Source organism: Diaporthe amygdali, assembly GCF_026229845.1.
Source record: "Diaporthe amygdali strain CAA958 chromosome Unknown NODE_49_length_293705_cov_63_570957, whole genome shotgun sequence".
Lineage (NCBI taxonomy): Eukaryota > Fungi > Ascomycota > Sordariomycetes > Diaporthales > Diaporthaceae > Diaporthe > Diaporthe amygdali.
This window is the reverse complement of record NW_026517069.1, coordinates 184,989-211,446: the sequence shown is the minus strand read 5'-3', so window position 1 is coordinate 211,446 and position 26,458 is coordinate 184,989. Positions and strand designations below refer to the sequence as shown.

At 32.4% G+C, this 26,458-nt stretch overlaps 5 protein-coding genes across 5 annotated transcripts; 2 read left to right on the top strand and 3 right to left on the bottom strand.

The window, feature by feature from the left end:
• Positions 1-444: 444 nt before the first annotated feature.
• On the bottom strand, positions 445-2,749 carry J7T55_007615 (uncharacterized protein; the record flags this gene model as incomplete). The annotated part of the gene is made up of 6 exons (XM_053134906.1): positions 445-678; positions 735-1,056; positions 1,113-1,774; positions 1,876-1,980; positions 2,065-2,506; positions 2,562-2,749. 6 exons carry the CDS (start codon positions 2,747-2,749, stop codon positions 445-447), a joined length of 1,953 nt encoding a protein of 650 aa, XP_052987408.1.
• A 1,013-nt stretch (positions 2,750-3,762) lies between these two features.
• On the bottom strand, positions 3,763-4,920 carry J7T55_007614 (lccl domain containing protein; the record flags this gene model as incomplete). The annotated part of the gene is made up of 1 exon (XM_053134905.1): positions 3,763-4,920. The coding sequence occupies one exon, from the start codon at positions 4,918-4,920 to the stop codon at positions 3,763-3,765; it is 1,158 nt and encodes a 385-aa protein (XP_052987407.1).
• A 596-nt stretch (positions 4,921-5,516) lies between these two features.
• On the top strand, positions 5,517-8,331 carry J7T55_007613 (uncharacterized protein; the record flags this gene model as incomplete). The annotated part of the gene is made up of 5 exons (XM_053134904.1): positions 5,517-5,664; positions 6,171-6,196; positions 6,464-6,615; positions 6,681-8,115; positions 8,188-8,331. The coding sequence occupies 5 exons, from the start codon at positions 5,517-5,519 to the stop codon at positions 8,329-8,331; spliced, it is 1,905 nt and encodes a 634-aa protein (XP_052987406.1).
• A 12,915-nt stretch (positions 8,332-21,246) lies between these two features.
• Positions 21,247-23,883, bottom strand: J7T55_007612 (uncharacterized protein; the record flags this gene model as incomplete). Its single annotated transcript, XM_053134903.1, has 10 exons — positions 21,247-21,383; positions 21,440-21,611; positions 21,677-21,863; positions 21,936-22,180; positions 22,257-22,343; positions 22,403-22,707; positions 22,958-23,125; positions 23,186-23,247; positions 23,528-23,776; positions 23,852-23,883. 10 exons carry the CDS (start codon positions 23,881-23,883, stop codon positions 21,247-21,249), a joined length of 1,644 nt encoding a protein of 547 aa, XP_052987405.1.
• A 704-nt stretch (positions 23,884-24,587) lies between these two features.
• On the top strand, positions 24,588-25,498 carry J7T55_007611 (uncharacterized protein; the record flags this gene model as incomplete). The annotated part of the gene is made up of 3 exons (XM_053134902.1): positions 24,588-24,637; positions 25,094-25,210; positions 25,345-25,498. The coding sequence occupies 3 exons, from the start codon at positions 24,588-24,590 to the stop codon at positions 25,496-25,498; spliced, it is 321 nt and encodes a 106-aa protein (XP_052987404.1).
• Between the last annotated feature and the right edge of the window lie 960 nt (positions 25,499-26,458).

Genomic DNA, 26,458 nt, shown 5'->3' with positions numbered 1-26,458 from the left:
TGGCTATGATCGAGAAATTAACGGAATGGGCCTGGCAGTCCACAAACATTTGAAGTGAAGGATGTTCTATGAACCAGTCTCTGAGTCTTGAATCGGGTTTGTTACCCCATCAAGACCGTGTCTCCAGGGCGTTTCTCTTGAAAGTCAATCTTTAAACTCCAAATGTTCCTTTCGACGTATCAACAGAATCAGATCTTCCGATGAATTGGAATATGAATTCATGTATCTGTAGGAAATCTATACCAGCACCTCCTCCGCTTCCGAGCCATCAAAGACCAGATAGTCATTCGCCATCACGCTGGACCTCTGCACTCGGCTGCACGGAAGATTTGTGTCGTCAAATCCACACAGATTGATGACGCAATCTTGCTCCAAAAATGACCAAAGACTGGCATCCACGACCATGAAACGGCTTCATCTTTGATGTGCCGCAGATGAATGATTTTAGATCCCGCCGATGCCACGGAATATCTTCTTCCCCTCCCTCAGCTTCTCAGTCTGGTCGACCAGGAAGTCTCTCTTCCGCTTCGCAGTTGAGGACTCCGCGACCATGTTCTCAATCTTCTCCGGTTTGATACTGAGGACAACTATCGGTGAGAAGATATTGTGGAGGCCGCGGACGATATGTCGCTCGATGACTTGAGTTGTGATGTTGGCGATGAAGGTTTTCTGTTGTACCTTTGAAGATGTTATTAAATTGCGGATTGGACTCATTAGGGGTAGATGTGTCATACCTGATATATGGCAAGCAAGCAGTCCAGGGCCTCCTCGCAGCTGAAATCTTCCATGTCTGCAGTGGTCGAGTTGCCCCAATTGGAGATGGCTGTCTTTACGACATCTTGAGTGGAATACTTGCCCTGGTCGTCGAAGTCGATGTCATCGGGAACATGGTCCCCTAGCTGCTCTAGCATCCGCTGCTGACGTTTCATGTGGACTGTGTCCGTGTAGTAGTGATTGTAGTTGATGGGAAAGTCTTTGCAGTCAGCCAAAAGCTTGTCCAGCTCCGCGAGGGCTTCTTGGCAGCGTTGCTGAAGAGCAGGAGCAACCATCGAAGACCTGAGCAACGAGAAAGTCAGTGGCCTGAAAGCACTTGGCAAAGCGAATCGACTTACCAAACGCGGTCCTTGATGCTCTTTGGGATGATGGAAATCAGCACGGCGGATACAAACTGCTGGCATAAATTGGCGACCTTCTCGATGTGATTAATTGACATCTTTTCCCAGGCCTCCGATTGCTCCCAGAAAAGCTCTGCAACCATGTTGGGATTGAATGTGCCGAGCAACTCGGTGCCTCGAGCACGCTGGAGGACCTTCTTAACCCATTTGAGGGCGTCTTGCTTGGAGAGAGCCCCTGGCTTCGTTGAAGATTCAGCTGTGGATTTGCCCACGTCGATCTCATACTTATGACCCCTCAGTCGGAAGTCATCCGCAAATTTAGTATTTGCCCATTGAATTATTGCTCGTATACGTCGAATAGGAATGTCGCAGTCCTGAATTGGAGTTTTGCCTTTCTTGAACCAGTCATGCTCATAGTGACCATTCACGCCAGCTTTGTACAGCTCGAAGGACTGCATGTTCAGGTCTACAAAGAACTCGCGACACTCCATCTTAGTGGACCGCGGTTTTCCCAGCAAATCGAGCTCATTTTGGTGCTCCTTTAGAGCTTTCTCGAGGTCGTCTTGCAGGCGTGGCAGTTCATTCTTCACGTGCTCGAACAGCAGTTGACTTAGCTTCAAACGTAGGGCCTCGATACCAACGTTCTCCTTCGGTAGTTCCTTGAAGTTGGAAGTGGAAAAGAACATTTTCTCAGAAAGATTGCGCTCATCAATCGAAAAGCTGTGTTCTTCAAATTTGCGGTTTCTGATGACGTGCCAACCAGGTTGAACATGACATCTTCGTTGCGAGCGAGTTCAAGGAATTTGGCTTCGGAGCCTGAACCAGCACGGAGAAGATCTGGTTTGGTGATGACGCCCAAGGTTCGCTATAACAATGTCAGTAGTTTCCATCAATAGCTTTCTATGGATGGACGAAAACTTGCCTCGCCTTGTGGGTCAAATTTGCGAACCAGCTGAAGAATGGGCTGGTTCGCGGCGTCATTAGTAGCAGAAACCACAGCAAGGCAAATTGTTCGATGCTTTTCAATGTAGCGTTCTGTAATCTCCAAAACCTTGGCAACATCCGCATTGGACACGCCCCTGGTCGAAGACTGAATGATGCCGGGAATATCCACCAAAGTAAGTTGAGGACGATCTGGGCCCTGGATCTCAACGCTGAGGATGTCCTTCGAAAAAGCGCTCTTGCCCTCAGAGATACCCATGACACCCATGGCCTTCTCCATGATCTGTGGAAGCTCTTTGAGGTCCGTAATAGTCTCGCCAAAGCTTTTCATCTTTTCCTGCTCGAGCTTTGGACGATTCTCATCTGGGGTGATTTTCAAATCCAGACTGCTCGTTAGCTCACGGCGAAGACTGATCTCAGTTGCGAAGCGAGTGCAAAGATTGTCGTTCCTGTTAAGTCAATGATTGAATTCTGACCATGAATCGAAAATAGGGAAAGCAATACCTTGGGAATGGAATCTCCGTCAAAACCTCTAGGACCGAGCTCTTTCCAGAGGACTGATCACCACAGACGACAATCTGGGGCAAGGAAAGAACACTTTCTAGTCCACATTTGCGAACTTTCGAGACAGTGTCGAGAATACGACGCTGCTCATCAGTCTGCAAGTCCTCAAGGGACGAGTGACCAGCCATGTTGTTGTTGATGGTACTGCCACTGACTGTGCTTGTGTCTGACGATGATGACTTCATCCCGAAGCGAAGCTAGGGACTTGGACAGCCTCTGATTGAAAACTGCTGCAAGATTTTGGTAGAAAGATATCGAGGTTGGGTCGACTAGCGGTCATAAATGGGAACTGTGTCAAAATTAGAACCAGCTTCAATCTGGCGGCAAAGTTCGTGATGGGGATGTGAGAAGAGGTTGGTGTTGATGAGGATGAGGATATGCTTGGGCGAGAAAATGAAGTTTGGTGCAAGATATCTTAAATTTTGCTTCGGGTTCGTAGTTACTTGCAAGGAATATGAGCGTACTTGATCCAAAGATTTGTCGCAAAGGGCTAATGCTTGTCGGTTGTCGAGTGCTCCAGCGCAGCGTACCTGTGATGAAGTGTCACAAGAAGTAATTGAAGAATCTCAGGCGAGTTCCAAATTAGGAGGAGGTTCAAGTCGTGGGAAGTTCAGGCTCAGAATACGGAAAGTTGAGAGGCCGGTGGGAATGAATGAAATATCAAGACTGCTCTCCCACTTTGAGTGTGTACTTCTGGCCTTCAGCTCACTGGGAGCTGCGGAAGCTGAGCTCTGCAAAATGACAACTTTCGTGGTGATTTGCAAACAAAAAGCCTGAGCGAGGCAGTTGAAAAGCCTTTCGTCTTGACTTTGGGCAGGTTCGAATGAAGAGTGCAATAGAAAGTTGAACAAGGTTAGTAGACTTCAGTTGGTGGTTGTTTTGGCACGATGCGATTGAGCGCAGTAGCTATGGGGTGCTCTTGGCAACTTGCACAAGACTGACATGCTCAACACAAACGTGTTTTGGCAGAAGCGAAACAAGCCTCTCGGCCTTGATAATTGAAAAGTACTCCGAAGATTGGAATTTCCTCGTGTACAATCTCATCTTGCATTGCGTCTCATTACGTTTATCTCGTCGCTCAATAAAAGCTTTGCCTCTTCTTCGATCGTCAGTGTTTCTTTATACCAGGGACAAATCGCCTTCAGACCGGGGTTTTCTTCCCAATCCCAGTCCATGAGTCGTCAAGGAGCCACGTTCCTGCTGGAGAATAACGCAAAACCTTTCCATTCTTCACATAACCAAATCGTATGTGGTCGACGAAAGCCTGCGGTCCTCTCTCCCAGAAAAATGTGTCTCTGGCCGGCGCATCCTTGAAATACAGACGTTCTCTCTCCACATCATCCACCATCATACTGATTCCCTCGATCCCAGAGGGCGTAGGTGTAGCCCACTTGAAGGTGATATTGGCGACGGAGTTGGTGAGTGTCTGCGTATTTATCTCGGGCTCCAGGATATGCGGAACAGGGAACGACGCCTCGTAAGCAGGAATCGCTGCCGCCGACGTCACAGAGCTTGACCTCCACCGAAGCAAGTGAGCGGTGGCAACCGAAGCTAGCCAGACAGCCCTGCCGCCTGTCGAGGCGGTGACCTGGAAGAACAAAACCGTGTGCCCGACCGACACCCACGGCAAAGCCCAGCTGCGGTCGTTAGCAGCCGGGCAGTTCCCGCCGATCTCCTCGTTCGTCGTCGGGAAGTTGAACGTCAGCGGGAAGTATGTCTGCACAGAAAACGACTCGACATCGTACATGTACGAGCCCGGGAACGAGTTGGTCTGGCCCATGCGCTTGACCACCCCACAGCCGCCCTTTGCATCTTCCAGCACACCATCGTGCACAGCAGCCGCACAGAGCTCGGAGTCGCCGCGGTAGATGGGCCCGCCTATGACGATTGGACGCTGCGTCACCTCCCTGTCCCCGGCGAGGTGCGGCGTGCCCGCCGGGGGAGCGTCGCGCACGCAGTTGGCAGGGCAGCGGAATGCCAGGATCGTAGACTCGAACTGGCCGCTCACGTCTGGGACGCAGTTCACACCACCTTTGCCGCACGTCTCAGCCGATGGCCAGAATGATTCGGTGCAGGAGAATTGGCGCACTGGCACCCGTTTCGACGATGAGGGTAGCAAGAGCGGCGGATTTGCGCTGTTGGAGAAGCTGAGGAAGATGAAACCCCAAGAGAGGAAGAGAATCGAGCTGACAAACACCTTTTGGCGCCTGGACAGTCTCCTCTGTGGCCTTGGTCTGAGATGGTGGTGGTCCTTCTTAGCAAAGGCCTTGTCATCGGTGGTCTTCGGGGTGAGATCCATCGTGGAGAAAGGGAGAGGCGATCTCGACCCAAACTGTTGGAACAGATTGTGGTGAAGGCAAGAAAGATGATGCAAAATATGGATTACGACGCCGACGTGGTTGAAGATGAAGACAGCTGTTATCTGGTAAGTTTGAGACGCGGATTTTGACTTCAGATACGATCGAGTGTGTATTGCTTGGTTCGTCCAATGTTCATGGCTCCTAGAAGGCTTGTCTCGGAAACAGCTTGAAACGCCGAACTGACCCTGGCCAGGAGGCGTGCGCTTGGTCCCTCACTGCCCTAGGGGCCGAATGGTCAGGGAGCTAAACTGACCCTAAAACCATGTCTGCGGATAGGGACTTCCTAAATCTCATGGCATCTGAACATGTTAAGGCCGGAAAACACAGAGCTGGCATAAGGAGATTCAACAGTGTAGGAAGAGCTCCGTCGAAGACTCAATATCAGCAGGGTGAGTGACCAGCAGGCGATGACCACTGTCAGGGCTATTAGTTGGACTCGAAAGCTACGGCGAAGAAAACATCTTAAGAATTGAAAAGCGGTGGGATGAACAAACCGTTGAAGCCAGGGCAACAATCAAGATGAGAAATTTTGAAAATGGGCTTCGCGACAGTGGAAAGCGGATGGGATGGGATGCCTGGGCTTGGGGGGGGGGGAGCTGATCTCTGTAACGCCCTCAAGGGTTGGGGGTTTGATGAATTGGCACTGTTGAAGCACCCAGGTACCCAGGCGCCTAATCACCAAGGTATCATTGGCCCGTGGCTTCACCCAAAATAACCAATGTCATTGAGTATTCAGATTTCCCTCTCCTACTACCTACGATTGGACCTGTGGCCTGACATGGTCCACCCCATCCATCTATAATACATCGAAACAGGCAGCTATGAAAGTTGCAGGACGACCGAGCCTTAGGGGTTTGTGACATTGAACTGATGACCCCCAATGTCAAGCTGACGGCAGATCATCGTGGGAAAGGCACAGGAAGGAACGTTAAAATCCCAGCAATTTCAGGCATCTTTGGACTTGAATTTGATGGCCGGGAATTGTGAAATGGTAGTTATTGCCCTTGATAGCTGGGAAGGTTGCCTAGCTCGTGCCCCCAACCTTGGGAATAAGTCGAAGGTCCGGTGAAAGCCTCGTTTCCTCATCAATTATTTCCCAGGATCCGAGCCGCATCGTCTGGGGATAAAATGAGAGACTCTTACGTTTCCGAGCTTCTTCCATTCCGTTCTTACTCCTTCTGTTGTTTAGCCCTGAACTTCCCTGCTCTTGGTTCAGTAAGTCAATTTTTGAAGACCACAGTGATGTCCTCATTGTGTTATCACGTCGCAATCCCAAGTAGCTTTTTGAATGTCGTTCTTTTCCATTTCTTAGAGGATGTGCATGTGAAGTGGATATGGTCGTCATTCCGTTAGATACCCAGGTACTTGAGGACTCTATTGCTGGGAAGGGAGAAAGTGATTTGCTGAAGTCTCTTGCATGCACCCTGGACTATAGGCATCACCAGTCGACTACCGTCATAGGCGACCTGAATATGACTGCAGATGACACCCCAACGGCTTAAAGCAAATCAAGAGCGACAGTCCGCGGAAAGTTTGCCTCAAGTCTTGGTAGCGGACCGAAATGTCTTAGTCAACCTTGGAACCCCTCCCATCTCCAAACCCCCCGCCCATCAACACCACCACCTCCACACAGTGTAATCGTTCTCCGTCTCCAATATCTACCCGCGGTGACTTCATCAGATCCCGTCTTACCACGTAGATCAAATCTTCCCCTCCACCACTTGTCATATTCACCCTTGCACTTCTCCAGCCATCAGAAACAAATAACATCGTCCATGATGGAGCTCCCATTCAAGCTAGACGACAATGAGCTATTCTCGCCCAAATGCTACGTCCACGGGGCATGGGTCGGCACAAAAGCCAACAAGAACTTCGACATAGAAGACCCCGGCACAGGAAAGGTCTGGGCGTCCTGCCCAGACAGCGAGGCCGTCGACGTTGACGCCGCAGTGCAGTCGGCCCACAAGGCCTTCGAGACATACAGCAAGCTGACCCCGCGCAAGCGCGCAGAGCTGCTGATGAAGTGGCACACGCTGATCGTCGCGGCGCGCGACGACCTGGCGCGGATCCTCGTCTACGAGACGGGCAAGCCGCTGGCCGAGGCGCACGGCGAGCTCGACTACAGCCTGGGCTTCACGTGGTGGTTCTCGGGCGAGGCGGACCGCGTCCAGGGCAGCGTGTACAACAGCGCCGCGCCGGGGCGGCGCACCTTCGTCATCAAGCAGCCCATCGGCGTCGCCGCCGCCCTGTGCCCGTGGAACTTCCCCATCGCCATGGTGCTGCGCAAGGCGAGCGCCGCGCTCGCGGCCGGGTGCACCATGATCGTTAAGCCCAGCCCTGAGACGCCTATCACGACGCTCGTGCTGGCGAATCTGGCCACTCGTGCCGGGTTCCCGCCTGGTGCGCTGAATGTGTTGACCACGAGTCTGGAGAACACGCCTGCTGTGGCGGAGGCGCTGTGTCTGCACCCTCTGGTGAAGAAGGTGACTTTTACTGGCAGCACTCGAGTCGGCAAGATCATCTCCGGGTTGTGCGCGAAGAATCTGAAGAAGGTGACACTCGAGCTCGGCGGAAACTGCCCATTCATCATCTTTGACGATGCAGACTTGGAGCAGGCGCTGGGTCAGCTGATGACGCTCAAGTGGAGGCACGCCGGCCAGGCTTGCATCTCTGCGAACCGGGTGTTCGTGCAGAGTGGCATCCACGACAAATTTGTAGAGACTCTAGCAGCCAAGACGAAGCAGCTCAAGGTCGGTCATGGTATAGAGGACGGCACCACTATGGGCCCGGTCACTACGCCGCGAGGCCTGGACAAGGCGGAGCACTTGCACTCTGACGCGGTATCGAAAGGTGCCAAGGTCATCATGGGCACGGGAAAGCGAGAGGCTGCCACAAACGGTGCGACGGGCTACTTCATGAAGCCGACCATCCTCACAGACGTGACGGATGAGATGGAATTGGCGAGGGACGAGATGTTTGCACCTGTTCTCGGTGTCTTCAAATTCGAGTCTGAGGACGAAGCAGTCAAGAGGGCTAACGATACGAGCATGGGGCTGGCGAGCTATGTCTTCACCAAGAATATTGACCGTCTGTGGCGGATGTTTGAGAGGTTGGAAGCCGGGATGATCGGTCTGGTAAGTTGACGACCTTCCACCTTAATCCTGTCTCACGGGATTGGCATATTGACTGACTTCATTCCTTTTCAGAATACTGGCAATCAGTCTGCGGCCGAGTCCCCATTTGGGGGCATCAAGGAGAGCGGCATGGGCAAAGAGAGTGGCAAGGACGTTGCGGTCAATGAGTTCTTGATCCAGAAGACCGGAACACTGACGCTGCAGGATCACTACTGAGGCGCATCTTCCACTGGCGACAAAGTTGAATTTCATCAAACTCGGCGCATTTGCTTTGGGATGCTGCAAAAGCGAGCACAACAGGTGAGGTATATGGGCGTGATGCCCAACAGATTGTGCAGGTACCTACTTATATGTACTATACGTAATTCTTATCCAGGCTTCATAATTCTCTGCCCAATCTTTGCCCGACATTCTTAAGTATACTATTGTTCTACCTTTATATATTGTTGTAGGGTGCAGAGTAAGCTTTAAGCTTATATAATTAAGGGGTAAGTTTTAGGCAAAGATTTTAAAAAAGTATTACTTTAACTATAGTTTTTATAAATAAACTAACTTATATTTTTTTAAATCTAATACCTATTATATATAATTGTAATATTTATATTTTAATTAAAGCTTAAATATTTTTTATTTTTTTTAAAAGCTTTTATTTTTAATATTTTATTACCCTTTTACTAATATACTTTTAAATACTTTAAAAAACTAATAAAATAAAACTTTTATAGTATATACTTTATTTTTTATAATTACTTATTTTTAATAATAATTTAGCCTAAGCTAGCTAATTTAATACTTCTTATAAGCAAACAAATTAAAGCTTTAAAAACTAAATATTAAAATATATTTAATAGCTAATTATAAAAACTATATATTTTATTATTATTAAAAATTATTACTTAAAAATTACACTTTAAACTTTAATAATAAATAATTAAAAAGTTTAATAGCCTTAAAGCAATAATTATTAAAAAATAATATTTTTAATAAAATATAACTAATATTAAAAATTTAAAGATTTATATTAATTTAACTAATTTTTAAAACTAATAAAAAATAGCTTATTAATTAAAAGTATTTAAAAGAGAGAACTATTAATTAAATAAAAAATCTAGCCTTATTTTAAATAAAAAAAACTAAACTTAAAAATTTCTTATAAAATTTTAAATATATTAAAAAAATTAAATATTATAATATTAAAAAGTACTATTAATTATAAGGCTTAAAAAGTATATTTTAATTTAAGTTTATATTTATATATAAAAAAGGGCTAATATTATACTTTATTAAAATAAAAAAAAATTAAAAAATACTTAAAATAAGTTTTATTTACTTTATTTTAATAATAATAATAAAAAAAGCTTTAATAATAAGTTTTACTTATTAGCTTATTAAAACCTTATAATAAGATTATTAATATTTAATTAAAATTTAAAAAACTTTAAATTTATAAATTACTTAATAAAAAGGAAAAAATATTTAATTATATTTAAATACCTTATTATTATTATATTAAATAAATATATAAAGGAATATTTAAATTATATACTTTATTAATTTATTTAAAGATATACTATTACTAATTTTACTATATTATTCCTATCTAAACCTATTATTATCTTCTATACTTAATCAAATCCTTATAAATAAAAAAATATTTAATTTAAGCTTACTTATAAGTAATAATTCTGCTAAAAATCTTTCTCCTTTTAAGCAGCTAAAACTTTTTTTTTTTAAAATAATAAAAAATAAAAATCTTTTTAATATATTTATATAAACTACTAACTAACTATTAATTATTCTGCTAATAAAATATAATCCTTCTTTTTTTTTATTTTAAGCTTTTAATTATAGGTAAGCATAAAAAAAATGTTAAAAAAAAAATAATTAAATAAAAAAATCTAATTTATTTTTAACCTTACTTAATTAAAAAAATAATAATAACTAAACTTTATAATTTTTAACTTAATTACTTAAAATTCCTTTTACTAGTGTAATTTAAAACTTATATATTATTAACTTAATAATAATAATATAAATATTTTTTTTATTATTATAAAATATAAGTATACTAAAATTTATTAATATTAATATTATTAAATATATTAATAGTTTTAAATAAACTATTTAGCAGTTTATATATTATAATAATTAAATTTTGCCTTTTTTTAAATAATAATATATTAGCTTAAAACTTTTATATATTATTAAAAAGGTTATTATAAATTAATAATTTTAATTAATATAAAAGTTTAAATTAATATAATATTTTAAAGCTTATAATAAAATTTTTTAAATTAATTTAATAAAAATTATTAAAAGCTTTTTTTATTAAAATTTTAATAGTAATATTAAAAAATAAAAAAAAAAGGTTATTAATTATAATTAAATCCTAAATAATATATTTAAAAATATTATTAATATAGCTTAGCTTTTTTATAAAACTTTACTATTTTAAATTAAAAAGTAGTTTAAAGAAAAAAGCTTAAATAATATAGCTATTAAGAATTATATTTAAATTAATTTTAAATATATACTTTTTAAAATTTTTAATTAAAAAATAAAATATATAAAGTAAAATTATTACTTTATTATTTATATTCTTTTTAATTATTTATAAAAAGCTATAAAGCTTTAATAGTATTTAATATTAAATAATAAAAATAGTATATAATTATAAGGATTTAAGTTAAATTAGTAAACTAATTAAATATAAATAAAAGGTATTTTTATAGGATTTAATTAAAAGCTATAAAATATTAAGAAATTTAAAAAGTTTACTAAAATATTAAAGTTAAATATTAATAAATTTATAAAAGCTTTTAGCTAAATATATTTTAATAATTTTAATATATAAAATTAGTAATAATAAATTATTAATAATATTATTTAAATAGCTTTAAATATATATAAAAAGCTAAATTAAAGTTAAAAGATTATTATATATAATAATTAAAAAAGTAAGCTTAAATTTAAAGAGTTTAAATAAATTAATTTAATTAAATTATTTATTTTAGTTTTTTTAAATGCTAATAACTCTTTAAATAAAAATAAATATTTAAATATATTTATATTTTAGTTAAAAAAAGATAAGTTTTTATAAGTTTGCTATAAATATACCTTATTTAATTACAATATATATAGCTATAATAAACTTTAAAAGCTTAAATTTATTAAATTATTTTATAGCTTAAAGCTTAAAGGTATTTTAATATTTTTAAAAATAAAAAATAATATTTAATAAAGGTTAGCTAAATATTTTAATTTTATTTATATTTAAAAATATTAAAATTAAACTAAATATAAGTTAATAAAGTATATATTAAGCTAATTAAAGTTTTTATTTTAAAAGAATTAAATAAACCTTTTTTATATTTAAAAGTATTAAGCTTTTATTATTAATAACTTTAGTTTAAAAAAAAAAGCTTAGCTAAATATATTAAATATTTTTTATAATTTAAAAATAAAAGATAATAATATTAAGTTAATATTTATAAAATTAAATAGTAATATTAAAAAAGCTATTTTTATTAAAAAAGAATTTAAATAAATTAAAAATTAAAGTTAATTTATTTTATTAATAAATATAATAAAAAGGAAATAATATATTATTAAAACCAATTATAATAAAACTATATTTAAGTTTTCTTTTATTTAGTAAAATAAAGAAATTTATATTAAATTTATAAATCCTTTTATATTTATAAGTAGTATAAGCTTATTTTTAAACTATAAAGTAAGTATATAAACTATTAATTTTAATTAAATATTAAATACTTTTTAAATATAAAATATTTAAAAAAATTTAAAAAAATAATATAAAAAAGAGTATTTTTTAATATTATCTTTTAAAAAAAAAGCAATTTAAGTTATTCTTATTAAGTTAATTAAATTTAAAATAATAAGTTTTTTAGCCCTTAAGTAAACTAATTAAGCCTTAATTAAATATTTATAAGCTTTAAATAATAATACTTATATTATAAGTAAAGTATTATTTAAATTAGTAAAAAGTTTTAATTTTTATTTTAATTAGGCTTTTAATTTAAAGGTTATTAATTTTAATAGCTATAAAGGGTTTTAAAAAAACTTTTTCTTTAAAAGAATTAAATAAATTATTTATTATTAAATTAATTTAATATTTTTAATTATAATAAATATTATTAATAAGGAATATTATAGCTTAGCTTATTTAATAATTTAAATTAGTTTTAAAACTAATTTTTTTATTTTAACCCTTTTAAATACTAAAGTAAAAATAAATTTAATACTTTTATTTTATTACTATTAAAATAAACTAACCTTTATATTATTTAATAATATAAACTTTATAATATATAATAAAGAAACGTTTATTTTAATTAGTATTATAAAAAACTAGCTTTATATTAATATTAAAAAATTAAAAGTAATTTTTTTTATTATTAATAATATTATTTATAAAATAATTAGTTATATTTTTTTTAAAATATTATTTTTTTTTAATATAAATATTTTATTTAAATAGTTAAATAGTTATTTCTTTATATATATAATCTTAGAATTTTTAAAGTTTATATATAAATTAGGAAAAAAAGATTAAAAACTTTTTTAAATTGCTTTTATTAAAAGTATAAAGGTTATATTTAAATACTTTTTAATTATTTAATTAATTTTTATTAGTATTATTAAGCTTAATTAGTTATTTATATTAATTAAAAACTTTATATATACTTTTAAGGCTAAAGATTTATTAAAGGGAGGAAATATAGTTTTAAATTAGTTTTTTAATAAGGATATTAAGTATATAGCTATATTATTTATAAAAAACTTTTATAAAGAAATAAAGTGGAATTGTTTAAATAGAAATGCTAGAAAATTAAAGCTATAATATATATATAGTTTTTATTTTTAGTAATAATAATAATGCTTATAAAAATAATTTATAAGTAATTTTAGCTTAAAAAGTTTTATTTAATTTATAAGAAAGGTTTTATATTTTATAATTAAAACTTTATATAAGTAAGTTATTAATAAAGTATATTTTATAAACGATTTTTTTTTTAAATAAATTTATATTTAAAGGAATAATTAATTAAAAATTTTAATATAAAGCTAAAATAGTAAATGCTATAAACGCTAGTTAAAGGAATAAATATAATTCTTAGATATGTTTAAAGTTTTTAAATATTAAAAAGGAAAGTTATTTAACTTTTAATTAGTTATTAAATATTTTAAATTTTAATTATAATAAGTTTTTAATAAAAGAGAAAGAAATATTTATTTATTTATTATTTAGTTAGGAAAAAGCTTTAGTTTAGAATTAGTTTTATATTAAATAAATTAGTATTAATATTACTTTGCCTTAGTATATTAAAATAATTTTATATAAGGCTTATTAAGTTTTTAATATAATAATTTTAAAAGGTTTTTATAAAATTATAATTTAAATGCTTTATAATTAATAAGTGAATAGTATAATTAAGGAATTTTAAGTAGTATATTATAACTTATAATTTTTAGTTAAAAAGAAGAATAATAATTATTAATTTATTAATAATATTTTTATAGTAAATAAAGTTATAATATAAAATGCTTTTATTTTATTTATTATTAATAAGTTTTTTAAGGAATTTGTAATATGTAAAATTTTTTTTTTTTTAGATTTTTTTTAAGTTATAATTAGATTAAACTTGATATAAAAAGCTAGAATATTATAACCTTTATTACTTTAATTAAACTTTTTTAGCTATATAGGTTATTTTAAAGCGCTATTAACTTTATTGTTTAATTTATAAAGTATATAATATGTTTATTTTATAACTTAATTTTTTATATTTATTATTCTTTTTTTAATAATATTATTATTAAGGGTATAGATATAAATTATAATAATAAGCTAGTTATTAAACTTTTAAGTATTTAAAAGTATATTATTAAATATATTAAAAACTTTAATAAGGTTTTATATAATATAAAGCTTATTAAAAGAGGGATTAGTGCTAGAAAATTTTAATAGTGCTAAAAATAGGCTAATTTTATAAGATTTATTTATAAAATATTAGGGTAAGTATTTATAAATATTAAAATTATTAAAATTAAAGAGTAAAAATTTTGCTTTAATATTAATAAAGTTTAATTATTTATAAAGCTTTTTAATTTTTATTAAATTTAAATTTTAAAATATAGGAAAATTGTTAAATTATTTTTTAATTCTTTTAAAAAAAATATTAAGTTTAAATAAAGTTTTAAGTATTAAACTGTTATAAATATGCTTAAAGTAGTTATTATTAGTAAGCTGTATTTAATTAATATTAATTATAGCTTTAAAAATATTATTTTTATAGTTAATATTAGCTTAAAAGGCTAAAGTGCTTATTTAATATAATAATATAAAAATAAAAAGTATTTTATTTACTTTAAAAGCAGAATATAATTTAATATTAAAAAAATATATAATGCTATAAAGTGTAAATATTAAGCTGTTTTATATACTATTAAATAATTAAAGTTTTACTTATATAGAGTTTATTTTTTTTAAAAAATAAATTTAAATATTCTTATTTAGTAGTTTAAAGAGTTAGCTTTTAATATTTTTAAAGTATATATTATGTGTTAGCTAGCTATAGTTAAAATTTATAACTTTATAATTTAATATATAAAAGGCTTAAAGAATAAAATAGTTAATGCTTTATTTTAAAAGCTATTTAAAGCTTTTAATGTTAATAATTGAGTTAGAAAAAAAGATATTAAGAAATAGTATAATAGAATATTTAGCTAAATTTCTACTTTTAAAGCTTTTAATTAAAAGTTAGCCTTAATAAATAAGGTTTAATAGTTTAAATTATTTATAAAAATAGCTAAATCTTATATAATAGTATTATATTAATAAGGGTAATATTTTTAAAAAAAAGTAGTTTTTTAAAAAAAGCTATAGCTTTTATTATTTATAATTCAAATTTTTAATAATATGCTAAAAAAGATTTTTTTTAAAAATATATAATTAATAATTTTGCTTTAAGGGCTAAAATACTTTAAAATTATTATATTTTAATAGGCTATTATAAAAGAAATATAACTTACTTTTATATTAAAACTTTATATTACTAAATAGGGCTATATAAGGATGTAGAAAAAGCTATTACTAATTATTTGCGTTATAGTAAATAAAATATTTAAACTTTTAATAATAAAGTAATTGCTATAGTTTTTAACTACTTTTTTTATAAAATATATATTAATATTTAATATTTACCTTTTAATTAGGGCTATAATAAGCTAATAAAAGTAAGGTATAACTTAACTAAATAGGTTAAAGCTTAATTATTAAAGGTTGTAAATATTTAAAGTTTAAAACGATTTTTTATTAATAAAATCTTTTTTTAATAAGGCTTTTTAATAAAGGTAGTTATAAATAAGGGCTAAGAAAATATAGGTATTTTTATATAATACTTTTAGTTATTATATATTTAGTAAATCCTATTATTAGTATATAATTTTAAAGCTAATAATATTATTAAAAATAGGTATTTTTTAATTACTATAGTATTTATAAAAATAATAAATAGTAACCTTATAAGGTAAGTAAAAATTTTATTATATACTTTATTTGTTAATTAGATATTATTAAAAAGGTTATATAAAAAAATATTTTTTTATTTACTTTATAGCTTTAAGCTAGTTTTTTTTATTAAAATAGAAATTTTAATTTAGTATGTATTATTATAAACTTTAAATATAATTTATTAGAATACTTTAAATTTTTAATTAAAGATATTAATTAGCTTAAAGAAAGATATTAAAGCTATTATAAAAGCTATTATATAGAAAAGGAAAAAGGCTGTTAAAAGAAGTAGATGTTATAGCCTTTATTAATTAAAACCTTTAAAAAAAGGTAATTTAGTTTTAATAATTAATAAATAATAAAAATTTAATTACTTTTTATTTTAAAAATTAATTTATTAATAGTTTAAACTATATTATATTATTAAAATACTTTTTAAAAATATATATAAGCTTAAGACTTTTAATAATATTATATTAAATAGTATATTTTTATTTAAATAGTTAAAGAAATTTGTTTAATTAAATAGAGTATAGGAATTAAAAGTTTTAATATTTTAAGATTATAATTTTGCTAATTTTATTATATTTAAACTTAATAGTTTTATTTTTAGTTTTTTTATTTTATTATATTAAAACTAATAATAATTATATTAAATAATGTGAATAATAATTAGTATTAAAACTAGTTTAATATATTATTTTATTAATTTATTATAATTTATACTTTTAATAAAGCTTTTTATAACTTTAAATTTAAATTTAACTTTAGTAAATTAAAACTTTTATATAATACTTTATAAATAAAATTATACACTATAACTTTTAAATTTAATTTTAAGCTATAGTATAATCTTTAAATATATGTATAAGCCTTTATTTAAATAAATAACTCTTATATTTTTTATTATTTAATCTTTTATAATTCTTTTAAAAGCCCTTTCTTATTTATATAGCTTAATTTATTTATTTAGGGGTAAGCTAGATATTTTTTTTTATTATTTTTATTATAATTAAAATAATATATTAGTTTTTTAAAATATAAATTTTTTTTAATTTAAAAATTATTTTATTAGTATATTTAAGCTTTAATTAAAGCCTTAGAAGTTATATTAAAAGGAGTAGAAATATATTTTTTATATAAAATTATTATAATTACTTTTTTTTTTTAACTTTATTTAATATATATTTTAAAAAAACTTTTAAAAGTAGTAATATTTTTATAATTATTATACTATTTTAATTTATATTTAATTCTTTATTCTTATAGTTTATTATCCTTTTTTTTTATTTTAATAAGTATTAAATATCTACTTTATATATTAAAAAATCTATTATTATATATTTTATTAAATTTAAACTTTATATTAATTTCTATATTTATCTTAATAATTAAATTAATAAAAAGTATATTAGTAAAATTTTAATTAAAGAAAGTAGTATTTTATTAAATAAAGAAAAAATAGCTATATTTATTAAAAGTATAAAAATATTTTTTAATATAATAAATATAATTAGTATAAATATTACTAATAAAACTTTTAAAACTTTTATATTTAAAAAAGGAAATTATAATAAATACTTTTTTAAAGCGCTTTATTAATATATAGCTTTTATTTATTTATTTAAAGTAATAATTATAAAAAAAAGTGTTTTAGTATTTAAAAAAAATAATTAAAAAGTATTAATTTTAATAAAAGGTAATATTACTATATATATTTAATATATACTTTTTATATAAGCTTTTATTAATATACTTAATAAAAATATTATTTATATTGTTTATAAAAAGGTAGTTAATATAAGAATAAAGCTATATTTAATTAAAATTAAAAAGAAATAAAATAAAGAGTTTAAAAACCTATTTTTTATTAATAGTATTTATTAACTATTAAACTAAATATAGCTTTTTATTTTTATTATAAGTAGAATAAATATTAATATTATTTATAAAGATATTATAAAAAGGGGTTTTCTTTACTTAGGAAAGATTTAAAGGGCTAAGTAGTTTAAAGAAAATATAAATACTTTTATTTTTAATTAAAGTAGCTTAAATAAAATAAAAATTTAAAAATAAAAAAGATAATAAAAAAAAAAAAGGAAAGGTATTAGTAGCTTTATTTTTTCTTTTTTATTTTAGTTTATTATTAAAAGAATTGTTTAATAATATAAATATTTTTTTAGTTTTTAATTAAAAGTAAAGTAAAAAAAAAGTAAAGTTATAAAAGGGGTTATAGTTATTATTATTATTAAAAATAAGATAAATATTAAAATAATAAAAAAATAATTAGGTTTTTAAAAATAAAATAGGAAAAAAGGTTTATAAGCTTTAAGTAGGTTAATTAGTTAAAATTAATAATTTATTTATATTTAAGTTTAGTTTAATTAAGCTAATAATATTATAAATTAAAAAGTTTTAATTTTTAGTAATTTATTTAAAAGCTAGCTTTAAATAGCTAGCTATTTTAACTATAAAAGGGGTTTAATTATACCCTTTTTTATTAAATTTTTTTTTTTTTAATATTAATAATAATTCTTTTTAAAAAAAACTTTACTTACTTAGTTTTTAAAGCCTTAAAAAGAAAACATTATTAGCTAAAAAGGAATTTTTAAAAAAGCATTATAATAAATTAAATATAGCTTATTTTTAAACTTTATACGCTGCCTTTTTTTAATAAACTTATTATTTTTTACTATTTTTTACTTTCCCTTTTCTTTTCCTTTTAATTACTTATATAATAGTTTTTAAAAATATAAAATCTTTTTATACTTTTATTTTTTTACTATTTTTCTTTTTAGCCTAAATATCTTTATAATATCTTTAAAAAAAATAAGCTTTTTTTACTTTTTTTTATATATTCTTTTTATTATTTATTTTATTTATTTTAATACTACTCTTTTTTTTACCTTTAGTTTTTAATTATAACTATAAGAATATTATTATTTAAAAAAAGTAGCTAAAAAAGCTTTTTTTTATAATATAAGATTATTTTAAACTTTAATACTCCTTTTTTAACTATTAAGCTAGCTTATAAAAGCTATACTAATTTATAATAAGTAATTTTAAAACTTTTATTTATTTTAAATTTTAGTAATATTTTATATATTATATACTTTTTTAACTTTATAAATATTAAAAATTATTAAAATTTTATATAAAAAAAAGTATAAATTTATTTAAAAACTTATTTAAAACTAAAATTATAATAAATAGCTTTAAAATAAAAAATATTTAAAATATAAGTACTTTACTTTATTTACTATTATTTTTTAATTATAATAAAATAAATAAAAGTAAAAATATTTATAAAATATTTTAATAATATTTTTCCTTTATTTTTATATATTTTAAGCTTTAATTATTTATAAAATTAAATTTATTTTTTTAATAATATTAAATTTATTTTATTATAAATTTTTATAATATAAAAGGAATATTAGCTTTAAAAAAAATATTAAAAACTACTTATATTTAAGCGCTTTTATAATAATAGCTTTTTAACTTTTAAAATATTATTTATTTAATTAAAAAGCTAATTAATTTTAAATAAAACCTATTTAAGTAATATTAATTTTTAAAAATTATTAATAACTATTAATTTATTATTATTATAATAAATATAATAAAATATAATTATTAAATTAGTATAATTTATAATTAAAATAAAAAATAGCTTTTAATAATAAATATTTACTTTTTATAAACTATTATATTAAATAATTTTATTATAATTAAAAAGTATTTTTTTAAATATTTAATAAAAAAGTTTAAAATTAATATAATTTTATTAACTACTTATAAAGCTCTTATTTTAGTATAAGAAAAAACTTTTATATATAAATAGTATATAGCTAATTATATAAAAATATTTTTTTAAAAAAATAAAAGTATAAATAATTAAATATTTAATAATTAAAAAGCTTTTTATATCTTAAAATATTAGTTAAAATAAATAAATAAGCAAAATATTAAAATTTTAATTTAAATATTTACTATTTAAATAAAGCTTAATAAAATTAAAAAAGCTATTAAATAATTAAATAATACTTTTTATATTTTATTTAATAAATATTAAAAAAAATTTTAAAAAAAAAGTTTTAAAATATAGCTTAAAATTATTAAGCTAATAAAAAGTATTAATAAATATAATATATAAAAAAAAATATATATTAAAAACTAATTTATAATATTTATATTTAAAGTTAAATTAAAAAGCTATTTTAACTAATTAAACTTATAATAAACTATTAATTACTATATTTTAAAAAAAACTTTTATAATAAATATAATACTTATTAATAAATTAAATAATACTAATTAGCTAAAAATATATTTTTAAACTATAAGTAAAAATAATATATATTTAAGCTTTTATAAAAATAATTTTTAAGCTTTTAGCTTTTATTATATAATATTATACCCTTTTTATATATTATTTTAGCTTTTTTATATAATATTATAATAAAAGAATATATTATATAATTTTATTAATAAAAAGCTTTTTTTTATTAATAATTATATTAATTAAAGCTTTATAATTAAAAGTAGTATAAAGTTAAATAATAGTAATATTATAATAGTAAAAAAAAGATTTTTTTTAAATATTAGCTTTAATTTTTTAAATATTAAAAAAATAATTAAAAAATATTTTAATATTTTTAAAAATTTATTTAAAAGTAATATATTAGAAAAAATAAATATTTATTAAAGCTTATTTAAAATAAAAATAATATAAATAAATTTTTAAAAATTTATAAAAGCTATTATTAATATAATTAAAATATTAGTTTTAATATTTATATTTATAATTAAATTTAGCTATTATAAATAAAAAGCTATAATTATAAAGTTAATTAACTTTAATTAAAAAAAAAGTTAAAATAAATAAATTTAAATTAAAAGCTATATAAAAAGAATTATATTAAATATAAAAAAAAATAAATATAAAAAAGAAAATATTAATATATTAAAGCTAATTAAAAATTAATATTAAAAAATTTTTAACTATAAGCTTTTACTTTTTTTTATTAAGTAAAGATTTAAAAAGGAGTATATTATAAAGTATAAAGTAAACTTTAAGTTTATATAATTAAAAAGTAAATTTTAAGTGAAAATTTTAAAAAAGTATTATTTTAACTATAATCTTTATAAATAAATTAACTTACATTTTTTTAAATTTAATACTTATTATATATAATTATAATATTTATACTTTAATTAAAGCTTAAATATTTTTTATTTTTTTTAAAAGCTTTTATTTTTAATATTTTATTACTCCTTTACTAATATGCTTTTAGGTACCTTAAAAGACTAGCAGAGCGGGGCTCCTATAATATATATTTTATTCTCTATAGTTGCCTGTTTTTAATATCAAGCGCAGTCAGTGCAAAATGTTGGTTACATCTTTAAGCGGGTTTTGATCCCTTGAAAATTTCCAAAAATGGCTTTTCCACGTCAATTTTGGCTCAATTGGACCGTCGTAGTCGTGTTTTTCAACATGGATTAAGCCGATGTGGGCGGGCATCAAGACGTTGATTTCTCCCACCTACATAGTCTTATTAGCGACACCCGGTAAGCAAACAACTTTGGGGAACTCACAGGTCCAGGAAGAGCTTCCAGAGGATGGAGAACAGAATGCCCTGGAGACCATTCGCGATGATGCGTGTCTTTAGGCCGCGGCCGAACAGACCCAAGATGCCGTCCTGAAGAATGACTAGCCGAGCGGCCTCGGCTGAAATCGGCCTGTCAGCTTTGTTCATAAGCCCGGAGTGACAATCATGAACTCACTATAGGAGACTTGGGTGTCGTTGACCTGGCGGTAGGTCTTGATGACTCTAAGAGAGTTGGACACTGAGTCAGAAATAACCGAGGCGCAGAAGCCGATGAAAGCCAGGCGGGCCAGCCACACGATAAGAGGGTGCTTGGGAGGCTCTTCGATGTTTTCCGACAGGAAGTTGTACTACCATCATTCAAAGTTAGCTCTAGGGCCTTGACCTGATCACATGAATGCCATCATGAACTCACCGTTGCGAACCAGGGGTAGTGGCCCACAAATGTGGCAGCAGCCGTTGCGAAAGCACCCCACCACAAGCTCCCTACGCCGTTCTCCTTGACACGCTTCCGGAGCAAGGCAGTGCCTCGAGAACCCTGGGCCTGCATCGTAGTCTTGAAGGTGTCGATAGGAGTCAAGATCATGCGGAATGCAGCAGCGCTGTGTGGGTGGTGGTGAGTCAGTTGATCTGCCCTTGTCTATAAAGCAAGGCATGGACAGGGAGAGCCTCACCAGAAAGACGCAAAGATGGTTTGGATGAGGCTGGGCAGCTGGCTCAAGTATCCATTTGACTGAAGCAGAGCTAGGATGCCGGCGTTGGCCGCTGTGTCCCCGAATCTGGAGACTGGACCCTGGATGAGAGCCCATCCGGCACCCTGGTAGAAACGAGGGATGCCGCCTTCAGCATATAGCGTCTTGGTCGCTGTGGTGAGAGAGGAACCATGACGATACTGGTAGTTCATGATGGTTCGAATCCACTATGACGGGTCAGTCCTTCATGCTCCGTGTAGAAATACAAAAAGGAAAAAAAAAGATTCAGGCAGGCAAACATACCATCAGCAGTATGACCTGGAGTACCATTGCTGCAGCACCACTCAACCCGCCTCCGAGGGCCCGCTTAAGTGCTCCTTTGAGATCGAACTGCAGAAGCGGTCAGTCAAACATCACCACCTCAGGCTTTCGAACTTGCGGTGGCTCACATCTACATCCTTGGCATCTATCCAACCCTTGATGAAGACGGCAAGCACCAGTGCAGCGAGGACAGTCCACAGTATCCGCCAGAACCACCAGCTCTTGGTGCGTTTGGACTTGTCCTGAGACGGCTCGAGCAATGCAGCCTCCTCGTGCTCATCTCGTCCCTCCTCGCGCGCCGCGGCGAGCAAGGGCGTCTCCTCTGTGTCGGCATTTGGAGCAGGCCGGGTCGGAGATCGTGCCGGCGACTTTTGCGTGGGTGACTTTGGCGGTGTCTGGGCACCATTTGCCGGGGCGGCTGCTGAAGACATGGCTAAAAATGGACTGGGTAAGATGAGCCCGCCCAGCGATACTAGGAATGATTTGCTAAAGGATCAATCTATCTATCAGAGCATGCTGTTTAGGTGTTCTAGTTGAGCCCTCTTCCATCCAAACTTTGTGGTTGAGTTAGTGACGCTTAGAAATCCACGGCGCGGGCGGGCCAAGTCGTCATCCAAATCCGAAACCGCGCAAGGAAGAAGATAAACGGTGCGGGCCCCGTTTTCTTATCTCCGTCCCGTGACAAGCTTCATGCTGCTTCCCCACGTTCGCCATCTCCCGTCCCGGTGGCGTGCGTTTCCGGACGGCAACCAAGATGTCAAGCGCAATAGACGCTCGTCTATTTGCATGTTTCCTCTCCCATTTCTTTTTGTTTACCGCCGCAGTAACGGTAGCTGACAGCAATTCCCGGCCTGTCAAATCCGCACGTGTGCCTGCTGAATCTAGCCTAACGCCACACAGCTTCACCTAACCCTTGCTTCTCCGGCCCATATCCCTACTCGCGCTCGGGTGCATGTGTATGAGAGCAGCATCTCTTCATTACAACAGTCATCCCGTCCATGTTTCTACATGTCTCAAAGCATGTCTAACCCGCAAAGTGAAGCTCGATCGTGCGCTTCGTGACAGCAATATTTGTATAATAAATGAATAGAATAGTGTATAACTATCCATCCTTTTATCAATGCAGACATTATTAATACCTCAAAATAACTCTCAGGAAGAAGATCTTCTTTCCACTTTCTGAAAAGCAATTTGGAAGAGATGAAAATTATCTTGAGAACCATCATTGACCTCCCTGCGATGTTGTCCAAGACCCTACGCCTCTTAGATCTTGAGGCTGCCCAGCGAGTGACGGACTGTGTGACAGCCTCAACGGACCCTGTGGCAGACTCGGCGCTTCCGTAACGACGGTTTTATAAGGCAGGGGGACTAGACGATTGCCTTTATGCCAAGGCTCAGCAACGAACTCGTTGAGCCGCTGTTGTTGAAGGTAGGTCTGTTGTTGAAGATAGGTCTGCTTGTCGGCATTTCGGCTCGTGAAGGCTTGACTGCCGTAAGAGGATCTAGAATTACGGTGGAGTTGATTAGTAAAAGTCATTGCTCTTGCGGGGAAAGGATGCATTTTGGTGTAGCTTTACCCGTCGACGGACTCTGTAGATCTTGAGCTCATGATCGTTGTTGGGGCTTGCAGACGTGGATCAAAGAGGGCAAGTCGATGTGTATTCAGCCGACTGGCTCGTCCAAAGCGTAGAGAACGGGTGAGACGGAGGACCACTGGGTGACTTGAGGAAAAGGCGAAGCCAGAATAGGAGCTTCTTCCTTGAGATGGTTGACAGCAAGGAACATTTGAGACGAGATTCGCAGGTTCGGCTTCGGATTTTAGAGAACACTACGGCGTAAGAGTAGGATAAGACCGCATCAAGAGCCGTCAAAACTCTGAGAAATGGATGGAACAGCCGCAGAGTGAGCATCCGTGGCATCCAAATCCTAGATCATGTTCAATAAATAATGAAGCACAGAAAGCCTGCTATCAAAGTAAGTCTACATAATTCGGACGGAGTCGCGCGCGAGCTAACCCTTCCTTGTCCTTCGCGAACCCCGAGAACCAACTCATGGGCCGCATTTTCTTTCCATGGTTCGATAGCTTTGGCCGTCTTGAGGGTATTTCAAGCGTCGGGTCCGTGTGCGATCCTTCTAGGCGCAATGCGACTGGGTTAACGTCCAGTTTGCCTAGATTCGAGTGCTCCGTGATAAGGCCCCGCGCTGACCAAAGTACCAAAGCCTTGTACAGCACGTCTCACTAGCCCCACCCCCATTGAACCCGGGGCCGTCCACGACCATTGAATTGTGGATCGAAACAATGCAACGACCCCCATGCACCATATCCATCACAAGGTCGAGGTCCCCGTAGCGTGCTTCGAGTTGTAGGTGTCGCGTTTTGTCTTATCCGGAGGAGGCACCTATCAATGATGCCGTACACGGTGATGACGCAGTATGGGGAATAGTGTTTTCAATGACATTCTCAGATGCCTATCACTGATGATCTGTAGAATGCCAGTGTGTCCAGCAAGACTAATCTCTTCTAACATTTGGTGATTGGAGAGATGCAACTTCAGCGACCAAATTACAACTTCAGAGCTGCTCCGGACAGTGTCCCGAACAAGCATTCTATACCCAGCATCGTATACTTGCAGAGCACAAACAAGGTACCGCATACGACATCTGTCAACCTCGGACTACTTGTACGAGATGAGGGTCCATCAACAACATCTGAAGAGGCATACGAATGAAAATGACATATCTGCGAAGAAGACTCCTTCTGAGACATGACGAAGACGGCTTTCTCTCTCAGACACCTTGTCATTATTCCTGATTGACAGGAATATCGTAGACTTCGTACTCCTTGTATTGCCCCTTCAAACCGGGCTGCACAAAGCTCGCTGGGATGAGACCCAGGGCGCCGAAACGGAGACAGGAGGACACCTTGAGGGGTCGATGTATGAAAATAAGTGCATCGTAAGATGGCCTGCAGTGAAACAATGAAGAGGAAAGTGGAGCGGACAAGAATAGCCACTTTCGCCCGACTTGTATGGTGCTAGGTTCGAGATAGGCAGGCTGTTGTGTCTGACAGCGCCTCGCTTGAGACGGAGCCTATGAGCGTCAGGCTGCAGACGCGGCCGTCGGAGAGACCTCGGGCAAGACGGCTTGGCGAAGATGACTTGGCGCAAGGCAAACAAGGCGGCAAGGCGACCATATGGATGCCAGGCAGAACTGCGATGCAATGACACGTCAACAAGAATCATCTGATCCCGTGTGCGTTGTAGCCTGGTGTGGACGCTGTTCAGAGTTATTCGGGAGAAAAGAGTCCGATGTGCGTAGTGAGGTTCAGCGGTTGATGACAAAGTTATCGGAGATCTTGCAATTCCGATCTCATTCCGATCTCCGGGTTTCATTGATCAAAGCAGGGTATGTCGGGCCGAGACAGCGAGTCCCAAATGCCAAAGTGGTGGTCGCAGAGCAATTTTGCTCCTGTAAATATTGTGCTCCAGTGTTTGCGAGCACTGGAAGTTGATGCCAAGTCCCAGTGGAATCCATAAGCAATACTCATGGTTGTGACGGGGGAAAGGGATCAGGAGCGGTGTCGTAGGTCCAGTCCAAGGGCCCAAAGTGACACCTTGCACAGAACCATCTCTTCTCCTGGACGTATTTGAAAGTGAAAGGGCAGAGCTTGAGGGGGAAAAGGGTGACAAGCAATCAAAAGTGCTGAGGAAATGGAAAAAGGACGGTGGTTTCAAAACCACTTGGAAAGAGTTCGGAGCCATGGTTCCAAAGATCACAGACAGTAAAGAATAAGAGGTGCGTACTTACTGTACTTCCAGTGCTTGCTCACGGCCTGCGACAGTGATTGCGACGAGAAGAAAGGTGCTCATGCGGAGGTGCTCATGTTAAGGGCGGAATCAGAATGACGATAGCTTTGGATTGGATCCATATTGAAAGGCTACCACGCGTTTGACGATGAGGAGAGGTTGAAGAGGAAAAGTCATGAGGAAAGAAGCGAGTGAACGCAAGTCGGGGACAGCCATGGAATATGTAAAGTAATGAGGAAGCGAACGAAAGGGTGCTGGTCGGAAACATGAATGGACTATGGACCAGGCGGTGACGGTGTCACACTGAGCTACCGATGAATCACCGAGAAAGAAATGATTCCTTGAGGAGTGGCCCTGATTGTGCGACGATAAACCGGT